Below are 27,517 nucleotides of genomic sequence, written 5' to 3'. Positions count from 1 at the left end.
AATTTTTGAGTGGGACAAAACAAAGGTCAATTAAATGCACCATAGGGGCGTTTTTCTTCAAATTCAAACCCAGGCTTATATCGCCCAATTAGTAAACAATGATAATACCAATACTACTTTTTTAAATTTATACCCATTTTGCTCGCTATTGCTAAGTGTTTGGTGCGTTAAAAGTCGCACTTCTAGCCCGGAAGCTGAGTTTCCGACGCTCATGAAGGCAGCACTTGTGTACTTTCTTTCCAGCTGTAGATTATACCTCGCTTAAACTTTTCTACCTTATATCCAATATTAGTAGTTTGTCTCTGTGTGTCTTTACTTTTTGTGCCAACAGGCTATAAAAACTGTACCTCCCAATGACGACCGAGGGTAAATCTTTGAAAGCAGACAGGCTCAGTTTGACGAAGCTAAAAAAGTCCGAGGGGAAGTTCCCTAGGAAATCCCCTGTTCGGGGATATTATGCGCCAAATCTCCGATACGATTGACCTCCCCGGTCCATTTCTAAAAACTCGAGGCTAGAAGCAGATGTGTCAAATGCTGGATTATTATTAAGACTGTTCCTTCTGTCAAACAATACAAAACTCGCAATGGATAGCGTGAGTATAAACACGGATAACGACGTGCTGAAAGACAAAAACAGGAGTTACAATACGCTGAATACCCTGTATCATGAGACGCGGCAGGAGATCGACCTTCTCAACAAACAGATGTTCATGAAGGACAACACCATAACAGAATTGAAACTGAGGCTGGGGAGATACGAGAGGACCCACATGAATGTAGGAGACAACGAATCGGTGGTCATCGGGCCGTCCAAGTCCTTGTTGGAGAGTTTATGTAAAGAGATATGCAAACTGAAACAGAAGAGGAACGACATAGAGTTCAAGGCGTCCAGACAAGCAGAGGTAAAAAAAAAAAACAAAAACAAAAAAAAGACAGTTGGAAAAAATGTTTTTTTTTTTTAACATGTCACTTGCAGATGCATATGTAGGTACATTAACCACAAACTAGTACTACCTTCAAAGCTGGAAAACCTTTTACATGTCCATATATCCACATTTAAGTGTGTTTTATTAAAATTGCCACTCTATTAGTTGATTTAACAGTGTTTTATTAGTTTTAAATTATATAGTGAACTTAAAATATATACCTGTGATTAAATGCAAAAAGTAAAAGCTCACAGTAATAATAATGAACTTTATTTATGTGGAACCTTTCATACATGAAATGCAGCTCACTGCTTTACATCATTGCAAAAAAAAAAACACAAATTTGCACTAATGTGATCATGCAATTAATCCCCCCCTTCTCCCCCTGCCCGCCCCCCTACCCCACCCCAGGAGATCCAGAGGCTGAATGCGCAGCTCAGAGAGAAGGAGCTAGAGCTGGAGGCCATCAGGTGTCAGCCAGACCACGAGAAGGACCAGGAGATCCAGAAGCTGCGGTTAGCCCTGGAGGATAGGGAGCGGTCGGAGGCCACCAGGGCTGTGCTCTGCAGCTCTCTGGTGGAGGAGGCTGACCAGCTGCGCGGCCAACTAGGCACGACCGTGAAGGTGTGCCAGGAGCTGCTGGCCAGGCTGGAGAGAGAGAAGAAAGGAGGAGGAGAAGTGGACGAGATGGCTCACCAGCAAAAGGCAAAGGAGGTGTGTGATGCCCCAGCTGTGTTGAAGTGTTGGTTCTAATTTTGGGCTTCACAGGAGTGACTGGTGCCCATTACTCACTTATGCATTGGACCCTATGCTCAATGCCTTAAAGTGTCTCTGGGTTTTTTTAAATCTTGATTTGAAGAGCCTAGTTGTAACTTCCCTTCCTTTGTTTTCTACAGTTGACAGACTTCTCTGACAGGACTGAAGTTAATGTTCATATTCGGCAACTTCAGGAGGAGAATCAGCAGCTAAAGCAGCGAGTGGCATATGTAAGTCTCAACAAGTTTACAAGTTATGCTCCATTTTGACTTTGATAAAGCGTAAGGTGTGTTACAGAGCACAAGCACATGTCTAACCTTTGTTGTACTTGTTTCTTTTAGGTACAAGGTCTGAACTCTCAGTGGCAGAAGTATGATTCCAGCAGGGAGGATTATATCAGAGGCTTGTGTCAGAGGCTGAAGGAGACCACTGGGCAGGGCATGATGCCTGGGCTGGGCTCTGTCAACACTGGGTTGCTTCATCAGGAGATTTCCAGGCTCAACGCCTTATTGGAGGACAAAATGAGCGAGTATGTTAGGCTGGGAAGAGACGTGGAGGATACAAGGAGACGTGACCAAGAGCGCATCCAGACCCTAGAGCAGCAGGTTGGTGTTACAACATGGTCTCAGTGTGTTGAGTGGCATCTGATGTTTTTCACACCCCTAAAAAAATCTGATTATAAGAAACAAAGCAGGAAAAATAAGACTAAAGGTTCCTTCTTTTTACCTCCTCAGGTTCTCATCTACACAGAGGACTTCAAGTCGGAACGTGCCGACAGAGAGCGAGCACAGAGCCAGATCCAAGACCTGAAAGATCAGGTTCATCAGTTGAAGCAGCAGCTACACAAACAGGTGAGACAACAAGATGAATGAGTATATCTAATGGTGCATTCACTTCCTTTTTTGGGGGGTTTGGATTGTGCAGTTCCTAACAGTGCATCTGCCTCATTGTCTTTAGCAGGGAGCAAGTCGAGAGAACAGAGAGTTGGTCCCAATGTGTCGTGTGCACATCGGACACAGAATCTCCACGAGGCGACACAAGGAATCTGCAGAGCATGCGCTGAGGACAAATGCTGAGACACAGCAGCAGCCTGCAGCAGCATCACCACCAAATCCTGGTTGGAATGAATACCCAGGTCTATCAGAGTTACAGTGTCCACGCTGCCTCACCAAGTTCAACGACATGGATGCAGCAGAGTACCTGAACCATTGTGAAGAGTGTGCCAAACTATAAGCGGAACAACACTCATTTGGAAAAGACACTTATCTCTTGCTGACAGTTACTGAACACTGAAGAGCAGCACTACATGGCAGAAAATAACCTGAGTGGAGTTTCCAATTCGGAAAGGCTTGACTACAAATGAAACGAGTGATTTAAGATGCTTTGTGCGTAGTGAAGCAAAACTGTACAAACCAGAGTTCCCCTGTCACAAGAGAAATTAGTTCATCAAGTCTTTTTAAGCCTGCATGTAGTTTTTAAAAAATTCAGGTTTTAGGTGTTCTCCTGTGGGTGGGCGGGGGATTATTGTGGTAGGGAAGTGAATTTATCAAATATCATATACCTCAACATGTCAAATTACAAATCTGTTGCACTTTCTTGACATTTAACCAAAAAAATAATAATCGTTGGACCGTACGATTAAGAGATTTGTGATAAATAAGCTTCTAATTTTAGATGTAGTCGATAATGTGGTGCTATAAGTTGTTTATTTTTAATAGAACTTTACATATTTCTGTTCTCTAAATTATATATTCTTAATAACAGATTGAAAATGTATAACTATTATATTTATATTTATTCTCTGAGCATAAATAATTGGAGAAGGCAAATCAATCTAGTGCAATGTGTATATATATGTATGTATGTATGTATATATACATACACGTATGGGACAGGAAAAACAACAACATCCTTTTGCCTTTTTTCCAGCAAAGCCATTTGTGGTGAGCTTGGGATCAAAAATCTTACAACTGGAAAAATGTTTAAGATCCAACTTTTTGTAAAGACTGCATCCCAACTGACAACTTTATTTTTTCCTTTTTTTTTGGAAATGGTGCTGTTTTTCTTTGAGCTGGCACATTATTTTTGTAATAAAAGATTGTTTACCCACACTTTATCTTATGGTGATTTATATAGCTTTAAATATGTCTCATTATTGCATGCCGCATATTAATTCTAGAGACTGTCTGCAGCCTCGAGCTGTAACCACAGATCATAGCCCAACCACGAAAATGTTGGCGCTACTTAATCTAAGTGTGTGTGCATGTCTTTTAGTGTGTGTTTGTGTGTTTCCATCAGTGTCACGTGTATGTGTGTGTGTGTTTGTGTGCGGTGGAAAACCCCTTCCCAGTGTTGCCTGAATGGGCACGCTGTACTGTGACAGCCAGATTCCCAGCTGTTGTGTGGCTGAAGCAAACACTACAGGGGTACTGAGAAGACCAGCAGGAGACAGTATCTCAAGTTACATCCAAAACCCTCAACAACTGCCTGCGGATCAGTTAGTGACGAAAACATTCTGCAGTCAGACGCTCTGAAGTATCATTTTGACACAAACAGGCCAACATAGCTATTTGGTGAATCAGTTGTCATGGGTTTGGTGAAGTAAGCACAGGAAGCTGGACATCCCCTCTTTAAAAAGGAAGTAGGCCATTGCAGTGTATAGAACATATGACGCCAAACAACCGCTTTAGTTTTTTTGCTTGTTTTGTTGTTGTTTTTTTGATTAGGTATCACATTCAAAACCAAGACTGTGACATTGTAAGAAGACAAAAAAAAAAAACACCTTGAAAAGCTGAACAATGAAACTCAATACAATACTCAGGTTTTGTTGTCTGAGTCTCACTGGTTCTGGTATGAGCAGTAGCCTACAGTGTGTTGGCTAATGTTACCAAACTTTAGACATTACTGAGTCAGGTTGGCGGCTGTGACTCTTCTCTACATGCACTACATTTACAGAATAAAAAGAGGAATTTGGAAAAAAAAGATCAAAACAGGCTTTAAGTAGGCTCCATGATAGCATTTTGAGGTAAAAATAGAAACAAGATAATTTTGGGTGTCTCTTGATATTTTTAGTTCTTCCTTTAAAGAAAAATTTGACATTTTGGAAAATGCAATAATTCATCTTCCACGAGTTAGCTAATGATATCATCCTTGGGTCGATAATATGAAGCTATTATGAGCAGCTGGTTAGCTTAACTTAGCTTAACAAAGACCAATAACTATCTGAGATATAAAAAGTCCAATACAAGAAATAATCCAAAATATAGCCTCTAGTAAAATCGCTCGAGTTTTTGTACAGTTTAAACACACAAGATACTTGTTAATAAGTCAGTTTCATATTTTGTAACTGTTAGACAAAGCGAGAGAAATAGCTGTTCCCGCCTTTTTTATGCAAAGTTAAATTAACCAGTTGCTAGCAGCAGTTTCATATTCACCGTAAAGACATGAGTGGTATCGATCGTCTCATCAAAGTGAGTTTTTCCCCCAAAATATCAAACGATTCCTTTGATATAAATTCAAAAATATTTTTTTTTCCAATAGTAGAACTAGGTTCATATTACACATTGTACAAGAATTAAGGTAATAAAATAAAGAGTTGAAAAAGACTATTTCTAAAAACCAAAAGAAAAGGTTTCAGAGTTGGTACACCACCAAAGTCCCGAGGTGATTAAATGATACTAAGCAGCATCACATGCTAACTTACTCATCAGCCAACTGGGGAAGATATATGTGGCTTAATTACTTTCCAACACAGTTTATTTAATTTACATAACACACTAGCCTGGCTCCAGTTTATATACCCACAGAGAGATTGGTTACAATTTTGGTTTTAAAGGCCAACTATCTCTTTTATAAGTTAACCACACGCACAGTGGTAGAAAATACACACAGGCTTAAAAAGGCCACGATTATCTTCTGGGGATTCTCCCCCGCCAGCACACACCTACGCGATAACAGGGGCTTATGAGTGACTGCACTTCCTCACACACAAACGCTCTACCCACCAATTTGAGAGTGGAAGAAAATAGGTCACAAGTCCCCACCTGAGCGTCTGGGAACTTTTCTAAGAAACAGATGAATTAATAAGAAAAGTCAGGTGACAGTGGTAGAGCAGTTCCTGTTGGAAACAGCTTTCAAAGCACCAGGATGTGCGGGTGTAGCTGTCATATACTTTTAACAGATAGGGAAAACTTCAGCCTGACACTTATCCAGACAAACACAGAATGGATAGATTCAGCCTTTAATCTTGTGTGTATCCTAAAAGAATGGGAATTTCCCGCCATCACGAGGGAATTCCCAAAAAAGCAAAGAAGTATATTTGAAAAGCGGAGCACTGTTGACTTCAGTGGATCATTTTAATTTCACATAGGTTAGTTGCGGTAGCTGGTATTAATGAAAACTGGGTATTTTTGGTTAGGAATTTCAAGGTTTTGGCTGTCAAAAAACAGTACTGATAGATCATATCCAGGAAAGAAAAGGGGGATTCCCTCTTTGGATGTAGCCTCTTGTTCCAGGCAGCTGACAATGAAAAAAATCAGCATTGTGATTACAAGCTACAAGGCAGCTTTTGATCCCTTTTAATAATCCTTCTGGCGCTTGCCCCTGTCATTGTCAGACTGCTCTGAGTGCTTTTAACCACTCTGGAGCCATTGTTTTCCTTCATCAACGAGAACACTTTGTACAGCAGAAGAAATACTTGATGTACAGTAAAGTGATGAAGTTTTTATTAGAGGAAAGTTTGAAATGAGTCAGTTATCTCTGCATCTATATTAAAAAAAAACAACTCAAATCTGTGCTATTTAAATGTTTTATTTAGATCACTGCCTACGTTAGACCCTCAAACAATATACCAGGTGTTTCTGACTTGACTGCATTTGCGTAGTTTTGTGGGGTATTTGCTCAGCGTGGTACATCCGATCTTACATCACCGGTGACTGTGAGCGAGCGCACTCTGCAGCCAGACACTCATTCATACCTGAAATAAATTATGAGTCATATCTGCTCTGGTGGCTCTCACACAGCTTTTTGTCTTCTCTGAATGAAGTACATTTACCACATTTTGTCTCATTCATCAAAATTTGTAAGACTGGTAAATTTTTGACAGTTACTTTTAAGAAATTGCTGCTCTTGGGAAAAAGTAAGAGGAAGCAGTCAAGAAACAGCATAAGTCTAGCTTACTTACTCTTCCACTTTATCCTTTTGGCTTTTTAAAGGGAAGGTGTGAACATAATGCACTTTAACCACATTTAGACATTTAAAAAGAAACTGTTTTAGTGTTCATTTTAACTTAAGAATGAAAATATATTAACATTGGGCATCTTACAAGAAATGTTAGGCAACTCTTTACCCTCATATCTTTGAGCTAATAGGTACGCAATTAGGTTTTAGCACATAAAGAAGAGAACTGAAAATAACAAGTGAAACCCAGTTCCTTAGTTTTCTATAAAAAAACCCAGTGTTTGTAAGAAGACTCAAGTTACATGTTAAATTAACAGCATTTTGAAACACTACAAAGCATAAAGAGGGAAAGCAACAGCATACAAATCGTTTACCGAAAAAAAAAGGTCCTTATGTCTCTCTTTAATTATTTTAAACTCTCTCTTCAGTGATGGAAAAACACCACGCAAGAGCTTTTACTACAGTGTTCAGTGAAAGGTATGTATTAACTCATCTACATCTAGATAAGCCAATGAATGACCTCATTTCACACTTACTTTACCCTGTGGGAATGTACTTGATTTCATAACTGCTTCAAACTAATTTTCCCTCAAGTTTCATAAGCATATATGAAATAGAAGTATGTGTAAATACCTGAAGGAGCCTAACCCCCCCCCCCCCTCCCCCCTCACCTCCCCTCCCCCGCCCTTTTTTTTTTTTTTTGTTAAACGTGCTTCACAATGAAAATTAACCTCAGGATCTACTTGACTCACTTACAGTGGCCTTTTAGATGGATTATGACTGTCAATTAGTAGATTTCCCAAAAGGAGCACGTATCTGTGGGTGTGACTCACTTCGCAACCTTGTGTGTGAGTGACATGATGATGCAGAGCAGCGAAGACAATCGAAATCCTACCGTTGTAAAAGCGGTACGTTTGATTCACCGGTCCCATATGGGCACGGTCATGGTCACACTGACGAGAAGTGACCGACATGGAAGGATGACTTTCTCACATGGCCTTTTAATGTGAGTTCCTTAAATGTATGTGTAGTTTTAAGTGTCCATGTCCTTTATTGACAATTTCCACTGCATGTAGGAAATAAGATTTGACACAAGACACATAATCCTGCCATACTACTGTATTCCATCTTTCAAAAAAGAAAGACAAGATTTAATATTACTTAACAATATGTTAAAAGTAGCCAGTTTGGCTTCAGTGTTAATACAATATACACTCTATAACAGACTGATAGTGTGAGTATTGTTCTTTTTCAATTTCATTCTGAAAGTATTCTGATACAAGCTGGCTACAGGTCAAAAAGAAAGAAAACAAAAACTGTAACTGGTACACTTTTACTCAACAGTTTGTTAAACAGAACCTAAAAACCAAAAAAAGAACATTGTCAAGTATTACGCCTTCCTCCTTTTGGTGAAACGGGGTGGAAAAGGGGAGGGGGTGGGGTTGGAAGTGGTGGGTGGGTGGGTGGGTGGGGGGGGGGCAGGGAGTGGAGACCAGCTGACCAAGCCCCCTTGTCAATCGTGGATGAGATGCCGTGCTAGGAGAACGGGAAACGATGGGATAGTAAGCCACAATATCTCAAATACAGCTTTTAATTCATTACATTTTTCTTTTTTTTTTTTTGTTGTTGTTTCCATGTGTCTTTTTTTTTCAAGAGGTAAACCATCCAGACATAGCAAGCATCTTTTGACTACAGGTAAGCCAATATAAGAAAATAATTTCAGACCATGGCTTTTTCAGTCAAGAGAAATGCCCAACTCAGACTAAAAGCACACAAGCACGCAAGGAAAATTAATCAGATGTGAAGTAGCATTTTGTGATTCTTTTTCATTTCATTTTAGTTCTGCAGGTGGATCAGTCCAGATGGATCTGTGTTGGAACCACACAGCGACAAGAACAAAGCAAGGCAGCGTGGGTGTGATTTGGGCACAGCAGGAGAGAAGTTCTGGGAGGACAACAGTTGGATGGTGGTAAAGGGACGAAGGGTTTTTTTTGGGGCGGTGGGGCAGGGGGGACGTGTGGGTTGGTATAGCTGTTAAGGTACTGATTGTGTCCTGACAGTCACTCACTAACACCTTCAATGTGCAGCAAACGTAGCTTTCTTCAAGCTAAAGTTTGACCAGTTGATGGAAAGTCGTTGACGGGTCTGCCGTGCAGAATCCAAGCAAAACCTGCAGAGATGAAAACAATGAAATATGTTGTAATTAAATAATAATCAGAGTCATTAAAAATGTCAATACCAAATTTTGAACCACAGATCTGTTTATAAAGGGTTAATATAGCCAATATGATGATCAATAAATGGGTGATAAATGTTTCAGAGAGCAAAGAGTGTATTTTTTAAGTTTTAGTTTAACACCACTTGTTTTTGGAGAAAAAACACAATATCATGTCTTACTTTACCTAAAACATGAAAATATAACATAACAATATTGAAACTGAATATGCCAGGAACTTTATGGCGCTGTGGGGTTTATTATTTAACTTTTAGAGCTATCAGTCTTCACAGCTACATCATAAAACAAATCCTCATAAACAAAGGTCATCAATTTTCAAGGTTAAAGATAAACCTGTTAAAATATCTCCTACTGTACTTAAAAGTTCATTCTCAGTGTTTGTACACTGGAGGGTTCAAGTCACAAGTTACATAGTGGACCATGATCAGCTTTCAATTGTTATGTAAAATAATCCTGCTTGTAAATTCACACCTTTAAACTAGGGTTTGGGAAAAGGAGCACACAGAAACTTCCTCCTTCAGTAGATGAATGTGTAAACAAGTTTCTAATGTGAAACTAACTTTTCCAGAGGAAGGGGTCGTCAACCTTCTCGATTACTTAAGTTAAAGTTAAAAGGACAACGAGAGAGAAATGATTTCAATCCAGTCAGTCAAGTTCAATACACATACCGTTTGAAATATTCAACCTCCCTCTCCGTCTCGTCCATTTCAGTGCTATCCAGATCGATGTCTTTGGGCAAGAAAACATCATCTAAAAAGAAACACATACATGTATGACATTAGCTCCTATTTATCAATAGGTTGCTTTTTCTTATATTAGTAGGTTTATTTGACACTATCATAGCCTGAACAGCACTTGTCCAAACATATAATTCAGGGTTACAGTTTTGCTTTTATTAGTACTAGTATTGTTTTAATTGTACAAAGCAACTAATACAAGTTTCCAACATTGAGATGTATCTTAATAAATGTATTTGACTGCATCAGTATCAGCTGTGTATCTGTTGCCAGACTCACATAGCCTCTTTTAGCAAAATCAAATAAGGCCGTTCATAAGTGAATTTGCATGATGGTGGGAAAAAAAATTATAATAATAACAATAATGATAGGTGTATCCTCCAGTATATTGAAGTACATCCATTTGGGTTCTTTTGTTAAAATGTATCAACTACACCTCTGAAGAGGTCTGGATACTTTACCAGCCAGTCACCATTGTTTTTTGGCTACCAGACACTATATATTTTAGGAGCATTTGGCAGGTTTCTGGTTGTAATTATAGCCCTGGTTGTTACATCTCTAAAACGTCATGCTACTTACGGCAAGTGTGGTAGGAGTCCATTGAAATACAATGTTTTAATATGGATAATTTACATAACCATAAACCCAATTTCCCCTTATAATTAATAACGCTACCACTGGGGGGGCACCGAAGTTGAACATTTTCAAATTCTAGAAAATAGTGCTTTTACTCAACTCAACTCAAACCTAAACAGTTTTAGGAAGGACTTCAAAGAATATACGAATTGAGAATAAAATACATGTGAAATTTCTCATTTTGGTCCAGCAGGTTAAGAGAGGGACCAGAGAGAAGCTGACAAGAAGTGAAAGTGCTCGGAAAAGGTTTTAGATTTTTAGTGCTGGTTCACTGCTGCAACTTCAGTCTCTAAAATCACTTGTACTTGTGTGAAGCTACACTGTCAGGGCACAAGGTTGTAAAGGCGCAAGTGCAACACCAATTAAACATTTATTACTTCAAATGAAGTAACTCCTGTACTGGCTGCTCATAGAAGTAAATGACGGCAGCAATTGCTAACCACACACTCACAAACCACACTGCTATGCTGAGCTAATACCGAAGAATACCACAAGACAAATGAGGAATGATGTTTAGTTGGAAAGTCAAGCTGTTCCTGGTCACAGTGTCTGAACACACAGTTTGTACTTCTGTCACCTAAGAGAGGATTGTATTTCCCACACTAAGCATGACGTCTGTAAAGCCACACCAGTAATTAAGACTACTTTCTGGATGTGTACCATTTTTTTCAACTGAATCTTGAAACTGTAAACATTGTCAATCATCGAATACCAACCTATAGAGTTGTTCATCTTATCCCCCTTCTTCTTCTTGTTCTTCTTGGTCTTGCCTTTGGGCTGTGGGGACTCTGCACTGGGAGGTTTACTGTTCTGCGTGGCCTGCTCAGACTGGGAGGTTGGAGGGGGAGACGGAGAGGGGTTTGACACAGGTGGACTTCTCCTGTCTTCCTTTATTTGGGTCAGGGGTTGCTGCTGCTGCGGCTGCTGCCTTTTTCCACTGGCACTTCTGTTGTTACACCTCTCCTCCCTCCGGGGTTCGGTGGTTGGGAGAGGAGCCAGGGCCTCGATGGGCCTGATTCGCGTTGCTTTGGTGTCTATTATAGTGCCGGGGGCGATGCCGTTAGCTAGCTTTGCTGGAGCATCTGAGCTCTTGGGTAACTCGGAGGCTTTCTTAACTGCGGCCTCGCACATGAACACCTTAGCAGACTGCTTGGCTTTAGCTTTACTGCTGACCTCAAGCTGAGATGTAGAAGTGCCGTTGTGGAGGGTGACTGGAGTGTGGGGGATGTTGGCCTTCTCACTGGTGCATTTTGGGCTGTGCTGTGTGTTGGGTTGGGGTATGGGATCATATCGTGGTTCTTTCTGGTCAGGGAGGCGGATGAGGGTTTGAAGCAGCTGTGACTTTCCATTCTGAAGGTTATCTAGGACGTTCTGAGCTGTCTGTTTGAGGGGCTGTGGGTTGTTTTGAGGGGGAGCTGTGTTTTCCTTTGCTTTCTCTTTCTTTTTCTTCTTGGCAGCGCGATGTTGCTGCAGCTCCTGCAGCCGGAGCAGTTCCTTTTGAAGCGCAGCCTCTTCCTCTTCCTGCCGCTGTCGTCGTTGCTGCTCCTCCAACAGCTGCTGCTGCTCTTCCCTTTCACGGGCCTCTGCCTCCAGACGGGCCTTCTCCTCCATCTGAAGCACACAAGATATACACTATCAACATTATGAAAAGCACCAAAGGATTAGATCATTGAGCATCAGGGGTTCTTTATTTCCAAGTGGTTTAGAGGTCACACAGATAGACACAATTTTAAGAAGAACTTTGAACTCTTTGCAGCTGATGGTTACCTTCTTTTGTTTATGCCTGGCCCGTTTGGCTGCCTTAGAACTGGAAGCAGGTTTATTGTCAGCACTGTTGATAAACTGCAGCAAGTCCTCCACGCGCCTGTGGTCCTCCACCCCTCCATCCCGTTCTATCACCGGCTGCTGTTCCTCACGTTTCGGCTGCTCCTCTTTACGTTTTGTCAGACGCAAGCGCAGCTTCTCCCGCATCTCTGCATAGTTTCGACTGGTAGGAGCTGCTGGAGGCTGGGCATAAAATACAGGATGCCAACGATAAGAATAGTATTTAAAGAAAATATTATATTTCTGACAGGCTAATGAACACTATTTTTCACTACATCTGTCATATATACAGTTTTGTTTTTGCTGTATAATGTTTACAAACATTTTAATTTGAAACCAATTAAAAATTCAAATTCAAGATTCTTTAAAAACAAAAAAAAAGCACTTGCAATTTGCATCCTCAAAATTTTGTAATGAAATAGAAACATGTTTATTTGAGGTGAACATGTTAATTTCAGTGAGTAATAACGCTTTTGTGTCTTACCCCGCCATGCCCGAAGAATTCGCAGTAGCAGCAGTCACAGTACTTTCCTTCTTTCTGGTTGGTGGAGGTGGAGGTGGAGGAGCTATGCTCCGAGCAGCTGTCCTCGTCCTGACTCTCCTCTCCATCGTACGGCTGATGCTCGTATGCCCCATTCCCCTCGCAGCGATGGCCTTCACAGTCAGGATCACTGAAAAGGATGATGAATAAAACAAAACCCTTTAAATAACTACCTTCAATTTAGGATGTTTTTTATTTCTGAAATGAGTCTGAGTTGGCTTACCTGCAGACGCTGGGTGGGGCGCTGACAGGACCATCTGCTGAGGAGGCTGGAGGCTCGGCAGGCGGGAGGCAGAGACCCTGGTGGGCCTCCACAAAGTCTGGGGCTGGAGCGGCCATCTTTGGAAAGGGCTGCGATCCCATTGTGGGAAGGTGCGTGGTGGGTGCTGGGGGCAGGGCGGGGCCGGAGAGCGGAGGGAGGGAGGTCAGTCCTCCCGAAGAGCCGTTTCTAGGGGTGGTTGGAGCGGGTTGCCTATGGTCCTCTTTACCTAGATTGTGAAATACATCATCTAGGGGAGACAAAGATGCACTGGATGAGAATACTGTTTTGCTCTAGCCTAGGCCCCAAACCACCGTGTTAAAATGTGCAGTTACTCACAGAGCTTCCACAAAAAGGAACAAGTTAATTAATGACAGGTATTTGCAGGAAAGAAAAAAAAACCCCACATGAAATTTAGTCAAACTGTTCCTTCCTTTTTTTGTTATTGGAAATCTGTATTTATGTCCTCTTAGTACTTCTTTGACCAAAACTGTAGTAACAATAAAAGAGGAAATTAAGTTTACACATACATGCTTTTTGGGGGTGTAATTTTTTGGTTCCCTATTTCTATAATGCAGGATAAACACAACTCTGAGTGTGTGATACTTGTCAAACTTCAGAACATGTTTATTGGTTTAAATGGGACATGCGTCTGTAACGGTACTTGGCCAACACTATTCTTGCTTGTTGAAAAATGGGAAAAAACCTTAAATGTCTGGAGGATTTCTGGGTTTATGGTGTACTCCTGTCAGTAGTGCACCACACAGGTTGACAGCTCATCTCCTAGCAACGTATACCAACTCCTGCCCTCAAATGTCAGTCAACCGCTGCCAAAGGAAACACCCCCCCCACACACACACACCCCCCACCCAGAGGCTTGCAGCTTTGACGCTGCTACCACACGTATGGCCAAGAACAAGAGAAAACAAGACTCTTTTGGAAAGAGGAAAATTGTGTAAAATAACTGCAGCGTCATTAAGAATGATCATTTCAAAAAAGTGATAAGATTTAAAATTTCAATTTGATTATTGAAGACTAACTACACCTAATTCATTGCTTGATGTTGATAGTTATTTCTATTTCTTGTATCTCGTTTACTCTGATACTCAGTGGCCACACCATAGCAATTATTAGTGATTTAGTTTTACCAAAGAGATGTATTTTTCTTTCGTTTTAATTATAACATATTATACATATTCATAGTCATTTTATTTTTACTGAATGTCTATTTTTATTGTTTTATTTGTTGTTGTTTTATTGTATTTTTTTCTGTAAAGCACTTTGAGTAACATGCCTTGTATGAAAGGTGTTCTATAAATAAAGTTTGTTATTATTAATGTTATTATTATTATTTTGTTGTATGTATGTTTTTATTACTGTTTCATTAGATGATTGTGAATTAACTGTTAAGTGTGCAGACCCCAGTATGATTGGCATTCAAATCTACACACAGTAGCATCAAGTGTCCTATAAATGCAATTCATTTTCCAAATCTAAATCGACATTTAGATTGAAAAGTTGTGGTGATCAATCATTAGGCAGTCCTTATGAACTATAATCACAATGATATTGAATAAATACCTTCGTGAAGCCCATGAAAAGCTAATAAAAAAGAAGCAAGAATGACCAAATTCTTTGTCCCAGTGTGGGTGAACATTACATTTTTTAACAGACTATGAAAAGCTAAAAAGCAAAACATTTTCCTTGACTGGTAAACAATCTCTGTAACCAGCAAGTGCTCTTATGAGTACTAACCTAAGCACTGCTCCTACCTCCTATATTACCTAAAGAGTTGGGTCTTTTAGATGCTAGGTGGATAGGTGGGTTATTACTTGACTGGACAGTGGTGGCAGTGCAGGACACAGAGGACGTAGAGGCAGAGGTGGCCATCACTACTCGGTTGGTCTCCATGAAGGCATCCTGGAAATTGTAGAGACACTTCTTCTTGGCACCACTCTTCTTCTGCTCTTTGGCTTCCGAAGAGGAGCATGACGACGAGGATGATGATGAGGACGAGGACGATGATGAGGAAGAGTTAGAGGAAGGGGGGACAGGAGTGGGTAGAGAGGGGTGTTCCCCTTGGGGGCCGATAGATGTTGGGGGGAGGGGGACGTCAGCGAGGGGTGGTCCGAGCATGTCACCTGTTGATACATAATGTGAAAGGAGCCATGATTTTGACTTGCTGTTTGTTTTGACAGTTTGCAGTTTTTTGGTAATTTCTGCTGTGCCTGAGTGGCTCACCTGGCAGGGACTCAGGCAACAGCATAGAAGGATTCCAGCTCTTCATCACAGCCGCATCCCACAGGTTCTCAAACTTGAGCGAGAGGCACTGCAGTGAGCTGTTCCAGTCACCTGCTCCACCCGCACCACCAAAACAGTTCTGGTAGACGTGCTCGGGTAATGACGGGCTGAAGGCTGGCTGCTTGGCTGCTGAGTGGTTTGATGTTGGGTTTGGGGGTAGAGGCTTAAAAAAAAAAAAAAAAAAAAAAGAACAGAGAGGTTGAGTTAACGTACAAGACAAATTGTCTCATTACTTTGGGATTATGAGATGAACTGATTTGAGCTGACATGCAATTCATTTCTGGATCCACCCTGATTGGGTGCACTCTGACCTCTTGTGGTGGAAATTAAAATGACAGTTAAACTAAGTGAAACTAAGAGTACAACTAAGCTTACTATTGTTCCTGGAACCTTAAAAAATCCCCCGTGAAAAGGAAATGAATCAGTCTTCCCTGAAAGAAACTATCAGAGCTACAACTTTACGCATCATTAAAAAAAAAAAAAGACAGAAAAGAAAGTAAAATCAGTCTATCTTTATGGATGAGTGGGGTCAAGAGTTCCTCACCTTGTTGTGTGTGAGAGGAGGACTGGGGGGGTAGAGTGTAGGGTGCAGTAGGGGCCGGGAGAAGTTGTGTAGGGGCAGGTGGCCGTGGATGTGGGGGTAGAGGTGGAGGGCAGGGTGGGCAGGGGGAGCCTTGCTGTCTGTGAAGAACTGGTGTCCCACAGCGGGGGGAGGCGTGGCGTGGAGCCGACTAGGGGGCAAGCATGTGGCAGGGCCCAGGTTGGAGGAGCTGGGGTCCTGGTTGCACACGTGGCACTCGCAGGCATGCTGGACCTGTTCTACCTGAGGTGGTAACACAAAGTCAAAACAGGTTGTCTGCTTTTGTTCTGGAGTGTGTTCCTCAATTTAAGAAAAGTGGTTCCCCAATGTGTGGGGGAAGGTGCAAGGTCTGGGTGCTGTTTGAAAATTAAGTGCAAATACAATACTATTAGTATGAGTATTGATGACAAATAATGATACTTTTTTCAGTACATTATTTTGGGGAATTTATTTGATGCCATACACAATTGGCAAAAATTATGATTTAAATCAGTGAATATGTGATTAAAGAGGAAGAAAATATTCAATGCCAGTTTTCTGTACTAGTAATTTTGATACTCTGGTGCTACAGACACATTTTGGCCAGTAAAACACACACACACACACACACACACACACACACACACACACACACACACACACACACAGAGAACAAGAACTGCGGTTTTAAAAAAACGAGTGTGTAATTTGTCTCCACTGTAAAAAACAACCCTGTAATATACTGTGATTGTCATTCCTTCTTAGGTGTCTAAACTTAAAAGTAATGACTATATATGCAACAGCTCAATTCCCAGCATTCCCAAACAGTTATGACTTCTCATTAGAGGTGCGGTACTACCTGCTGGTGATTGTAAGAAGGTGGGGGACTGTTAGTCTTTCCTGAGGAAAGTTCTTCCTGCTGCCCCGGGGGCTCCCCACTGCCATCAGCTTCCTCCTCGTCACCCTCTGATGAACTACTGCTGCTGGTAATGTGAGGAGACTGAGGCAGAAATGTATGAATAGGACAAAGAGAAGATGGTATTAGGAAATGAGTGAGGAACAGTTCCCGAACTACAGCTACTTCACTCATAATGAACATCAGTTTCATCATCCAGAAACTCGGCAGGGAAATTCACAACTAATCTTAGGCATTGTTCATGTCAGTGCGGAACTCACCCCTGGCTTCAGTGTCACGTTTTCACCTTCCCCATTGATCTCATTGTGGAGGCCGTTCACAGCTGCGCTCACAACACTGCTGTCCTCATAACCACTCATGGGGTAGATGTCCCCAAACTTACTGGACAACGGAGGCACTTCGTCATCATCACTAATACTGGAAGAAGAGAGAAATGAGTCGTCAGGTTAAGGGAAAGTGAAAGAGGGGGAAATGGTCGTTTCTAGGAAGAGGTGTGCGATTATGATATGAAAGGCAAATTCTGCCAAACACCTTTAATTAAATTCTTCATTTCAGAAATGAATTTAAGGATTAAGCATTTTTGTCTTTAGGGGTCAGTAAACACACTACATCCCAATCTAACCTGCGCCTTAATGTTGTGTTATAAAGATGTGTAACAACAGACATTTGACTGAGACTGGGACTTGCATCCGGACTGGTTGGTTTGACTTACAAAGTGTTGGTGTCCCCTTCAGGCAGAATAAGTCTCGGATGCTGCTGAATGGTGATGGGAGAACTGGAATTGGAGCCAGACGCTGAGCTGCCGGAGGAGAGGCTGGGAGGGTGCACCTCTGCCAGGTAGTCCCGAGGAGGTTCCCCTTGCAGAGGCAGCTTGATGTGGAGGTCTTCAGCAATGGGAGAATCCATGATGCCGCATGTCAGGATGTGGGAAAGACTGCAGTCATCACACGTGCACCTGTTGGGGTTTGCAATACGGACAAAATTAAATACTGCAGTAATGATCACAGCATTGTGTCAAAAGTGATTATCACTGTATTCAACTTGACTTCATATAAACTTCAATTCAGGTTCATCTTAAGTTAAATGGTTTTCAGTTTTACTCGAAAAAACTTATTTTGACAAAAAATAAATAAATAAATCCATGTTTAGAACTTCGTGACACAACAGAGCTAAGTCAAATTTACCAACCATTCATTTTGACAGGATGACGTATGAGATGTTTGTCGTTGTGTGATTACTTAGTGTTAGAGACAGTAGTAAATCACAGCCGAGCCCCAGATGTTTGGCAATAATGGTATAAAAGTGATTCTGTTGCTGAAATCCAAGCCTCTAGCAGGTTTAGATTATATCCATTTTAATATAAACTACAGATTCAAGAAGATCATAACTTGTTAAAAGATTAATGGGATCATAAGAATAGATTTTCTTTCAGTTGACAACAAAGCTGGTCTCAATTATGTTTCAAATCTTCTGCAAGGAGAAAGAGTTGATCCCACGCCAGATAATGACATAGCTAATCCTCTAAACTTACCTTCTCCGATAATTACAGTTTGGACAGTCTGGGATACTCAGACGAGATGACAGCATTCTCATAGTGTCTGTGAAGTTGTTGTCTCCGGTGGGTGACTTCTTACTGTTCGGTAACTAGAATAAAAAGAGAGGTAGAGAAAACAAATAAAGAACTGCTCTGATTCAGAAAAAAGCACATTATAATCAGCCATGATATTCTTGTATTATACCTGTTCTTCTATATATCTTCTCTGTTTAAAGAACTCCCAGTCTTCCTTCAGCATTCGCTGCTTAGTCTTCAAAGTCTGGAAATTGGCAAATAATATAAGGAACATGAACTTCTATAGATCAAAGATAGAAAAGCAGACAGTATTCAGATATCATTTTGAAATGTCTTACGTTTTTGCTAATCAAGGACTTGTGTGGCTCTGTTCTTTGGTTGGTGAGACTCTGACCCTCCACCTTAAAAAGCAGCTGCAAAAGAAGCATATATAGTGTTCAAACCCTTATTATCTTTATCCATCTTTAGTCCCACCATTATATAAAAGTACAGTTACTTTCTGCATCAAATGTATTTGTGTTGCATATGTTTACCTGTTCATCTACGTAGTCATCAATCCTCTTCTCACACTCCTGCCATTCAGCAGCAACTGAAGCCATCTCCTGCTGCAGTTGCTGGTAGCTCTCTAACAAGGTCCTGTACATATCTTCATTGTATGAATCATGGGAGGCTGTGCCGTGTCTAAAAAGAGGGATGAAAAATAAGACTTGTAATTTGTAGACACTTAATGAATGGCTCAGGGGACCAAAAGATGCAAAAATGATGCTAAATGCTTCAACTAGACTGAGAAGTCTGGGAATGTCAATAACTTATTTAGCCATAAACCAAAGTATTGGACAAATTATAGTTTTGAATTGATGATAGTGCTGGATGAAAAACCAGGGGATCAAGAAGGATACATCCTCTGGGGGCCATGAATGCCTGTACAAAACTTAATTAATCTTAATCTGTCCAGTAGTTGAAAGTTATAGTTGATATTTTGGTCTGGGCCATATAGGTGGACCACTTGACATAGCCATGGTAAAGACATCTGTATATGTGGAACAATAGTTTGAAACTAAAGTAGCAGATTAGTGATAATAACTTCTATCGTTATTTGAACTAGTAAAGCTATATCTTACTTCAGCTGTGCAACCAGTGCAGGTAAACTGCTGTGCAAGATGGGTTCAGAGAACACCAAATTCTCAAAAAGGTGCTTGTTGTGCAGCTCCCACGTCACCTGGAATTTCTGGAGGTGCTCATTCTCCTGAAGAAAAAAAGAGTTTGGATTATTGTTGGTGGAAAAACAGTAACACCGATTACGTCACAACATGACAAGACATGTGCTCATTTCATTGTTGACAAGGTAAAAACATTGCCTTTGGTGCCACCTGCAGGACAGCTATCGCATATCTCTAGCTTCACAAAAGAGCAAACTCACCAGGGTGAGTAGGAAGCTGCTGATGGTACGTGCAGCTTGACAGAGGGCGTTGTACTCCTCCAGCAGCAGGGAGATGAATTGGTGGGCTTGAGGAGGACCCTGGGCTGCAGCCACGGTCCCCACTGGTCCTGTAGTCTTGGAGCCTGCAGACAAGTGCTTCAGTAGCCGCACCTTCATTTCCAAGACGTATTCACGGGCCTGCTGTTCCAACCGCTGGTACAGCTGGTAGGGGTCCTTCTCGCAGAGTCTTAAAAGGGGAAAAAAATACATTATTTAACTATAGAAATCCCCAAAGTATTAAGATTGGACAAGTGGGTGTTAATAAAAACTCGGGTTAATAAAAAAGTGGGTTTCTCTACTGGCACAACACCGTGATTAAACAGGAAATACATCATGAGAAGGAAGTAAAGATGCCTTTTAATGCTGTGTTTAACCTGACCAATTACAGAAAAGAAGGAAATAGTTTCAGCTTGTTGACATAATTTCTTTCAAAGGCTTTCAGGCCTCTGATTGTTTTTACAGAAGCTTGTTTCCTGCATCCACACAGACTTTTACAGTTCAATAGAGACATCTAGTGGACAAATACCCTAGAATAAAGACATATGACAGAAAGCAGTGACATGGAGCAGTGCTTGTAGTTATTATACCTGTCCACCAGCTCCTTCATGCCCTCCTTGTCTCTCTCTAGGGGCTGGTCATGGTCGTCTGCCAGTGGTGTTCCTGTCTGACGGTAGATACAACGCACCAGGTAGCGAACTTCCGACCAGTGGTTCTGCAGCTGTTGAGATTCCCTCTCTGACTCGGCAGAGATCTCCCTGTAATGCATAAATTCACAAAGATTTCAACCACTTTAGAAATAATGGTAATCGATCGAAATTGAATTCACTTGAGTGGCAGTCGTGCTGAACTGACCGTCTCTCATTGCAAGCTTCACAGCTGCACACTGTATCAGCAGGCATTGGTGCGGTGAGGTCCGGGGCAGGGAGCATGGGTAGTGTAGGCGCAGCAGTGGTCAGTCTGTCCCCTGGGGTTGCTTCCTGGCCCAGGTTTCCATTACCCACAGGCATGTGCAAAAGAAAGTCCTGGCTCTGTAGGAAATATGAAAAATAGCATAGTAAAATTTAGAACAATCTTAAAACGTTTCTCAAGATATAAGTGAGTAAACAATGATTTAAAGACACTTCTTTACTCCTGTGGAGCAGTGACATGACGTTTATCATGTTTGGATGTCTAAAGTCCAAAAGACGCTGTAACGGGAAATCGTATAACTAGCACACATTGGGAATGTCAACAGCAAAGTACATTGAGCCTGAAATAAAGCATATAACATCAATGTGGAACAATTCAGTATTTTATACAGTACAAATACAGTATTTTATGTTTTCCAGCAGAGTGATCACATACAGAGCTTCAAAACACCTTTAAGCATTATATTTATAAAGTCAGAACTTTGGGTCGCAGAGGTCTGAACATTGTTACATCTCAGCAATACATCTCTTCTTCCTTGTTCGCTGTGGCAGTTACAAGGCCAAAGAAAAAGACATGCCCTGAGCTGCCAACAAAAGGAAGAAGGAACAGCAGCTAGCATCAGCTAATCGAAGAATAAAGTCTTGTGCCTGTGTCAGGACCTGTTAATTGGACACAATACTGACCATTTATCCTACAGGAGGAACTACACAGGACAGATGGTTACGTACTCAGTAACTGTTTCCCACCAATGTGCTGAAATATGTCAGAACCTACATTTAGACCAATTTCTAATCAAACCAATTTAGATAACAGAGTTAGAGTAACCTTGCTAACCTCAGTGGCTAAGATTCAAGCCTCACTGGTTTCTGATCTAATCAGTGCCAAGCTGCTGGACCTACAGTATAATTATGTGTTAAAATTCTGTTGATGCAAATTTAACAATTTCTGCAGCTGCTTCACAGTAAAAGCTTTCCAGCGGTTTGGCTCTTCAAGCCCATAATAATGTGAATCAGCATAGTAAGGCCCTGCTGTGAGGATGCAATGGAACAATACATTTATGAGGAAACCAAACCCAACCAGAGAAGCTGAGACACACACACACACACGCACACGCACACACACAGACACACACACACACAGACACACACACAGACACACACACACACAGACACACACACACACACACACACACACCTGAAGAATACCCCTGACATACAGTACAAGTCACAAGTTTAGAGACAGCTTCCCATTCACTTGAATAAAAGAAAGGAAAAAGAGAGAGAGAGAGAGAGAAAAGAAAAGGCAGCGTGTCCAAACTTTTGACTGAAACTGTACCTGATGAGCTTTAATATAATGCATGACAAAAAACATGTGAAGCAGCTCTAAGATGCAACCACACATGACTACTACAGGTAAAAAGAGGAATTTTAGTTATACCGTAATAGGGCTGCAACTAATGATTATTTTCATTATTGAATAATCTGTTGAATATTTTCTTGATTATTCGCCTGGTCTATAAAATATCAGAAAATGATGAAAATGTCATTTACTGTTTCCTAAAGCCAAAGGTTGTATCGACCAACAGTCCACAACCCAAAGATATTCAGTTTACTATCACAGATGGTTGAAGAAACCAGAAAATATTCCAGAAATGTTTCTTTTTCTGGCCATGCAACTTTAAATCATGGGGTCAGTAAGGCAGTGTGTCTCCGAGATCACATCACACTTTAGAAAAGAAATCATGCAGAGGTGGACAAACTCTAACTCATATGTGTAAAAGCATGTCACTAACGCGATTTTAAAAATTCTGCTACAATAGGGTTAGGGTTACTATATTGATCCTTCTCAGGCAATTACTCAGTTATGGCAGCTACATTCACAATCAAGACAGCCACACATAACATAAAACACATCTGTAACAATCCAATGGGGAAAAAACTACTAAAATACTAAAACACCCAAAAATGGTACTAATAAAAACAAATATATATGTAATAAATAATAAAAACTCTGGTCCTACTTTCTGCGTTCAAATATACAAATCCAATAGCTGTAATGACACAGGAATTTCTCATAATTCAGATCTCTTTCAGAGACACGTCACCAATGTGCAAATAGCCAAATTAGTAAGAATTGTTGCTGTGTTGAAACATTAATGGGCTTAGCAGAGAGGAAGGAGTACACATTGCTTCTGACTGAGCATTTACTTGAGGCTTAGGTTGCACATCCAAAATATAGCACCGAGAGCTGGCAGCGAGAGTATAGAAACAGTGGTGATATTCAGCTTTAGGATGTGCTTTAAAACAAATGGCAAAGGACAAAACTATTTATATAGTTTAAGCTACAAATAACAGATTTTCCTGCTCATTATACCGCATTCTCACTCATTCTCCAGCAAAGCAGACACGGGTAAAAAAAAAATGACACCCTATAATAAAAAAATGTTGAGTCGTTTCCTTTTTAAATTTTTTACGTGGTCAGAATTTGTTAACAGTCAAAAGCTTCATGAATTACAAGCAATAAAAATCACACCCTTATTAACACAAGCCAGATGAAGAAAAGTGACATTGTACTTCGAGTGAAAAAACTGCTGGGTTGAATCACAAGATTTCCCCCACTACTAATTTAGTGTTGTCCTTATAAAGACACAAGTTGAGTGCATAGCATGGGTCATTCAATATAAAGAGGCTCTTTATATGGAGAGGTATTAGCCTGAGACATCATGGCATCTATACAGCAAAGACCTGAGAAGATAACTGCAGTCATGCTCTAATGTGTAAAAACAAAACAAACCCCAGAAACATCTTAAAAATTAGGAGTTTTACTTCAAGCATACTGAAAAAAACCCCAACTGAATGCTATCTTCATGTATGCATTATACTTAACTGCATTGTAAGTATTTGATCCACTGCTTTGTTCTTTGTTCAAAGAGCGTGACAGAGAATTTGCATATTTAAGCTTGATACTATTATCTAGCCATAGTTTAAGCCAACTCAAAAAAAAAAAAATGTAAAGATAACACGTCCTCTATTTCATTCTCTACTGCAACAGCTGCTACGTCTGACCGCTGCATCTGTTGTAGGCTTTTTGGCAAAGAAGCAGAGGTGTCTAGTGAAGACCTGGAGGCTACAACGTGCACTGAAAGAATGACCACAGCTGTGTTGGCGTCAACGCAGAAACATAACATTTATAAATGGTGAATCATGCAAAGACCTTGGAGACTTGTGATGAAGTTTTTTTCATTAAATCCATAAACTTTTAGTGTCTTTTTAAAAAAAAAAAATCTTTAGCCACATCCCGTGACTTCAAACCATTTCCTGTGATGTCGCTCATACCCAGGTAAGACTTACCCCTAACGACTGCTCCAGAGCAGTGTGCCGATCCTCCTTCTCCACCGTGCGCCTGCAGTCTGAGCACACCCACAGAGGCAGCTGGAGGGCGCTGGGTGTCTTGGCGGGTTGCGCTGTCCCGTTCTGACCCGGGATCCCTGCCTCTGAAGGCACGGCGCTGTCTTTACGCTCACATCGGCATAAGAGGCAACGATCGCCAGCCGTGTAGGGAGCCCGCTGGTTCAAGCCGAACGTGAATGGGGTCTGCGGCGGGGTTTATGGTAGTAGTAGGAGGAGGAGGAGGAAATAGAGAGAGAGAAGGTATGAAGTTACTGTCAGTGTGAGGTTGTTGTGGGTCACTCATCGTCTCCCGTTACTCCAGTAGTAGTCTGGCTGAGCTGTTGATGCACTCAAAAGCAAAACAGTGCAACAATAATTGTGCTAAGTGCTTAGAACTGGTCTTTTTCTGCCCAATTTTCTGCCTCTATCATTCAATACTATATGATGGTGTCAAAATGTAATACAGCAAAAGTAATCTGCATGAAAGCGCCTTATATTTACAGTTTTATTAACAGTATTATTCAAATGTGTTAATCAAGCTTCTGAGTTTAGCTTCACACATTTAGACTAATTTCTCAGCATCGTACACAATCAGCGTTTTCAGTACTAAGAACCAGGTGTGGTGACGAAAACACAGGAGGTAGCTCAGCTCAACAGCCACATGACACATCCTCAACAAGCCTGGAGTAGACTGTTTGACTCACTGCGTGTATTAAATTAAAAAAGGTGTGTTCTGAGCAAAGTACAAAACAAGACGCTGTTACAGCTGTATTGATTATTTACGATGATGCATGTAAACAGGACAACATTTTCTTTTATCATATTCAGTAATGCACAAGATGATACTTCAGATCAATATGAGGGACAGGGACTTTGCCTCATGCAACTGTAGCTCCAGAAAGATGTTACTAGGATACTTTTCTTGAATCAGACCAGCAAGATATACATTCCTATAAAATGTGTTTGTACATAATAATTCAAGGTTATTTAAGCCCTGAAGCTCCGTCACGGTGAACGGATGAGCTCAGACTGTGATATGTGATGACATCATCAACATCTTGAGGATGTGATTTCCAGTTTAGCTGGTTGCTGATATTGATTTTTACTGCACAAACTCATTAGAATAATCCAAAATTCATGGCAGATCTCTCCTCTGAAGAAACACTTTTATTACAGTCCCTTGAAATATGGATAAATGCCAACAGAAAGCTGCTTCTAGAGGCGTCAGCACTATGACACTGGTGTTAAAAAAAAGTGCTGCAAAACAGAAATTAGTGTTTTAATTGTTCATTCAAGGTGGACAGTCACAACACAACAGGACTGGTGCCCACCTTGTTCTCTAAGTGTGTAGTCTGAACACAAATGTTGGAACATCTTGTGTGTGTGTGTGTGTGTGTGTGTGTGTGTGTGTGTGTGTGTGTGTGTGTGAAATATTCTTTATATTTATGATAATCTGTCCATCGTGCCACTTTGGACATGTTTTGATTTTAGTATGTGAGTTGTCAGAAGAAAGGTTTCTAGCCGACAGACTTCTGAAGTAAAAAATGACATTAAATAGAAACATCTGATGTGAATTTACCTGAAGGACTCCGGAGAAGTCAGCATTCACTGGTCCTTCTGTAAACTGTGGTGTAACACTGTTATTCACTTTGACCTGAGGAATAAAAAAAAAAACAACACAGTGTTTACACACAGATGCCCACTCACCACTTCAAAGTAAAACATGATCAATTCTTTCAGTGTAAAGCTTTCTTGAGACAGTCTAAAAGAATGAATCACCTTTTCAGATTTGATCATTTAATTCAGTGTCTGTCGCTGATTGACTCGGTGAGCTAATTGTAACATCACATTTTAAATCATTGCGCCAAGTCTGCACATCATGTGTGTTTGTGTGTGTGCTGTAAGGCAGAAACAATGCAGTCAGATATATTACTATATACTATATAAACATAAGTGTGAGCACAAATAATGCTTAAACCTCTCTCATGATGTGTAAGATTTGTGTGCATGGACAGATAGCCAATGCTAAGGTAGGAGCTAATTAATAGATAATATGTCATTAAGATAATATGAAGCAGTAGCACGTGTATGTGCATGCATTATAAACATTACACATTTGTTTTAAATATGCTGCTACAACAGTACATTAAACACAACACAAAAAGCTGAATTTATGAGTTTAACCACCCAATATAAACTCAGGTGTAATGAAGTCAATGCAACATTTAGTTTTAGTGCCAATTGAGGCCAACTTGGATAACCCAAATAAGTCTGCTGGTTTAGGTTATGTCCTGGCAAATGAAACTAAGAAAATAAAAACTTTATATAGCAGAGAAAGATAGGAAGGTCAGCTTGTAAAAACAAATTCAAGGCCCGTCGGCACTCAAAGTTGTTAGCATTAGCTAGCATTCATGTTTATCTGTGTTATATATATATAGCAGCCCTGTGTTTAACCTAATGTTATTCCTCAATAATCTTACATTCACCTGTGTGTAATCTCAACCCTACACCTGTAATGTATTAGTTCCAAAACAATTCCTCAAGGTGTTTAAGTTGTCTGGTCTCTTAACTTTAGCTAACCATGGTAGTCATTACAGATAAAGTAGCCTGATGTTTACGGCCAGTTTCTAACAACTTAATAAAGACACTTTTAGCATTACCGCTATAACTCATGGCTTTGTACGCTGGCACGATAACCCACAAAGCATAACAACAACAAACATTGACGTTAATTAAGCTTAAGTTTCCATCTAGATACGTTGCCATAGGTTAAGTCTGCTAGCTGCCTTTTTCTCGCATCAGTGTCGGGCCCGGATCAGATGTGTGTCGATGATAACGCTGCTGTAGCTAGAGTCGCTCCCCCCGTTTTGACATCCACCGGTCAGTCTCACCTCTCCGTTGATGCCCGTGATGGTCCCCATGTTCCCGTTGCCCGCGCTGCCAGGTGTTAGAAAGCTGACGACAGAGGCAGGTGTTGCTGTTCCCGCACAGCCCAGGGCCGAGGCAACCCCGGCCTTGCCACCGCTGGTGTTGCAGACAGCACTGCAGCTACTGCCACCGCCCCGCTTGTTCTTCCTGCGTTTAGCCCCTCGTTTAGCATCGGTTGGACTCATTTTTTTTCCACAGAAGAAGCGAGACAACTTGCCGTCCAGACTTGGCAGGGTCTCAAGTGGAATGCCTGGCACAATCACTCGGGTGTAAATCCGGGGTAGCGATTTAGAGACTCCCAAAACGATAGACACTCAGTCCCATCAAAGTGCAAGGCGACTTCATAGATTCCAATATGGCTTCTGGCTGAAC

General features: G+C 40.9%; 2 protein-coding genes across 4 annotated transcripts; one reads left to right on the top strand and one right to left on the bottom strand.

The window, feature by feature from the left end:
- The first annotated feature begins 518 nt into the window (after positions 1-518).
- Positions 519-3,610, top strand: tnip2 (TNFAIP3 interacting protein 2). Of its 2 annotated transcripts, none has more exons than XM_053333769.1 (6): positions 519-902; positions 1,338-1,640; positions 1,823-1,912; positions 2,024-2,287; positions 2,417-2,533; positions 2,643-3,610. In XM_053333769.1, exons 1-6 carry the CDS (start codon positions 585-587, stop codon positions 2,913-2,915), a joined length of 1,365 nt encoding a protein of 454 aa, XP_053189744.1. In that variant the 5' UTR covers positions 519-584; the 3' UTR covers positions 2,916-3,610. The 2 variants fall into 2 exon arrangements, with proteins under 2 accessions (XP_053189744.1, XP_053189736.1); XM_053333761.1 differs by having other exon boundaries at positions 2,640-3,610.
- Positions 3,611-7,972: 4,362 nt separating this feature from the next.
- Positions 7,973-27,480, bottom strand: fam193a (family with sequence similarity 193 member A). 2 transcript variants are annotated; one of them, XM_053339539.1, is made up of 23 exons: positions 27,109-27,480; positions 25,797-25,871; positions 24,179-24,421; positions 20,772-20,947; positions 20,507-20,674; positions 19,860-20,106; positions 19,561-19,685; positions 18,973-19,120; positions 18,778-18,852; positions 18,609-18,683; positions 18,401-18,513; positions 17,582-17,824; positions 17,130-17,286; positions 16,813-16,953; positions 15,939-16,217; positions 15,335-15,557; positions 14,878-15,234; positions 13,058-13,343; positions 12,778-12,964; positions 12,237-12,476; positions 11,186-12,080; positions 9,765-9,846; positions 7,973-9,030 (listed from the first exon to the last, which is right to left on the bottom strand). In XM_053339539.1, exons 1-23 carry the CDS (start codon positions 27,328-27,330, stop codon positions 8,937-8,939), a joined length of 4,851 nt encoding a protein of 1,616 aa, XP_053195514.1. In that variant the 5' UTR covers positions 27,331-27,480; the 3' UTR covers positions 7,973-8,936. The 2 variants fall into 2 exon arrangements, with proteins under 2 accessions (XP_053195514.1, XP_053195520.1); XM_053339545.1 differs by having other exon boundaries at positions 14,926-15,234.
- Positions 27,481-27,517: the final 37 nt, after the last annotated feature.

Source organism: Scomber japonicus, chromosome 2, assembly GCF_027409825.1.
Source record: "Scomber japonicus isolate fScoJap1 chromosome 2, fScoJap1.pri, whole genome shotgun sequence".
In the NCBI taxonomy this organism is placed as follows: Eukaryota; Metazoa; Chordata; class Actinopteri; order Scombriformes; family Scombridae; genus Scomber; species Scomber japonicus.
Note: the sequence above shows the minus strand (reverse complement) of the source record. Positions and strands in the feature narration are given on the sequence as shown.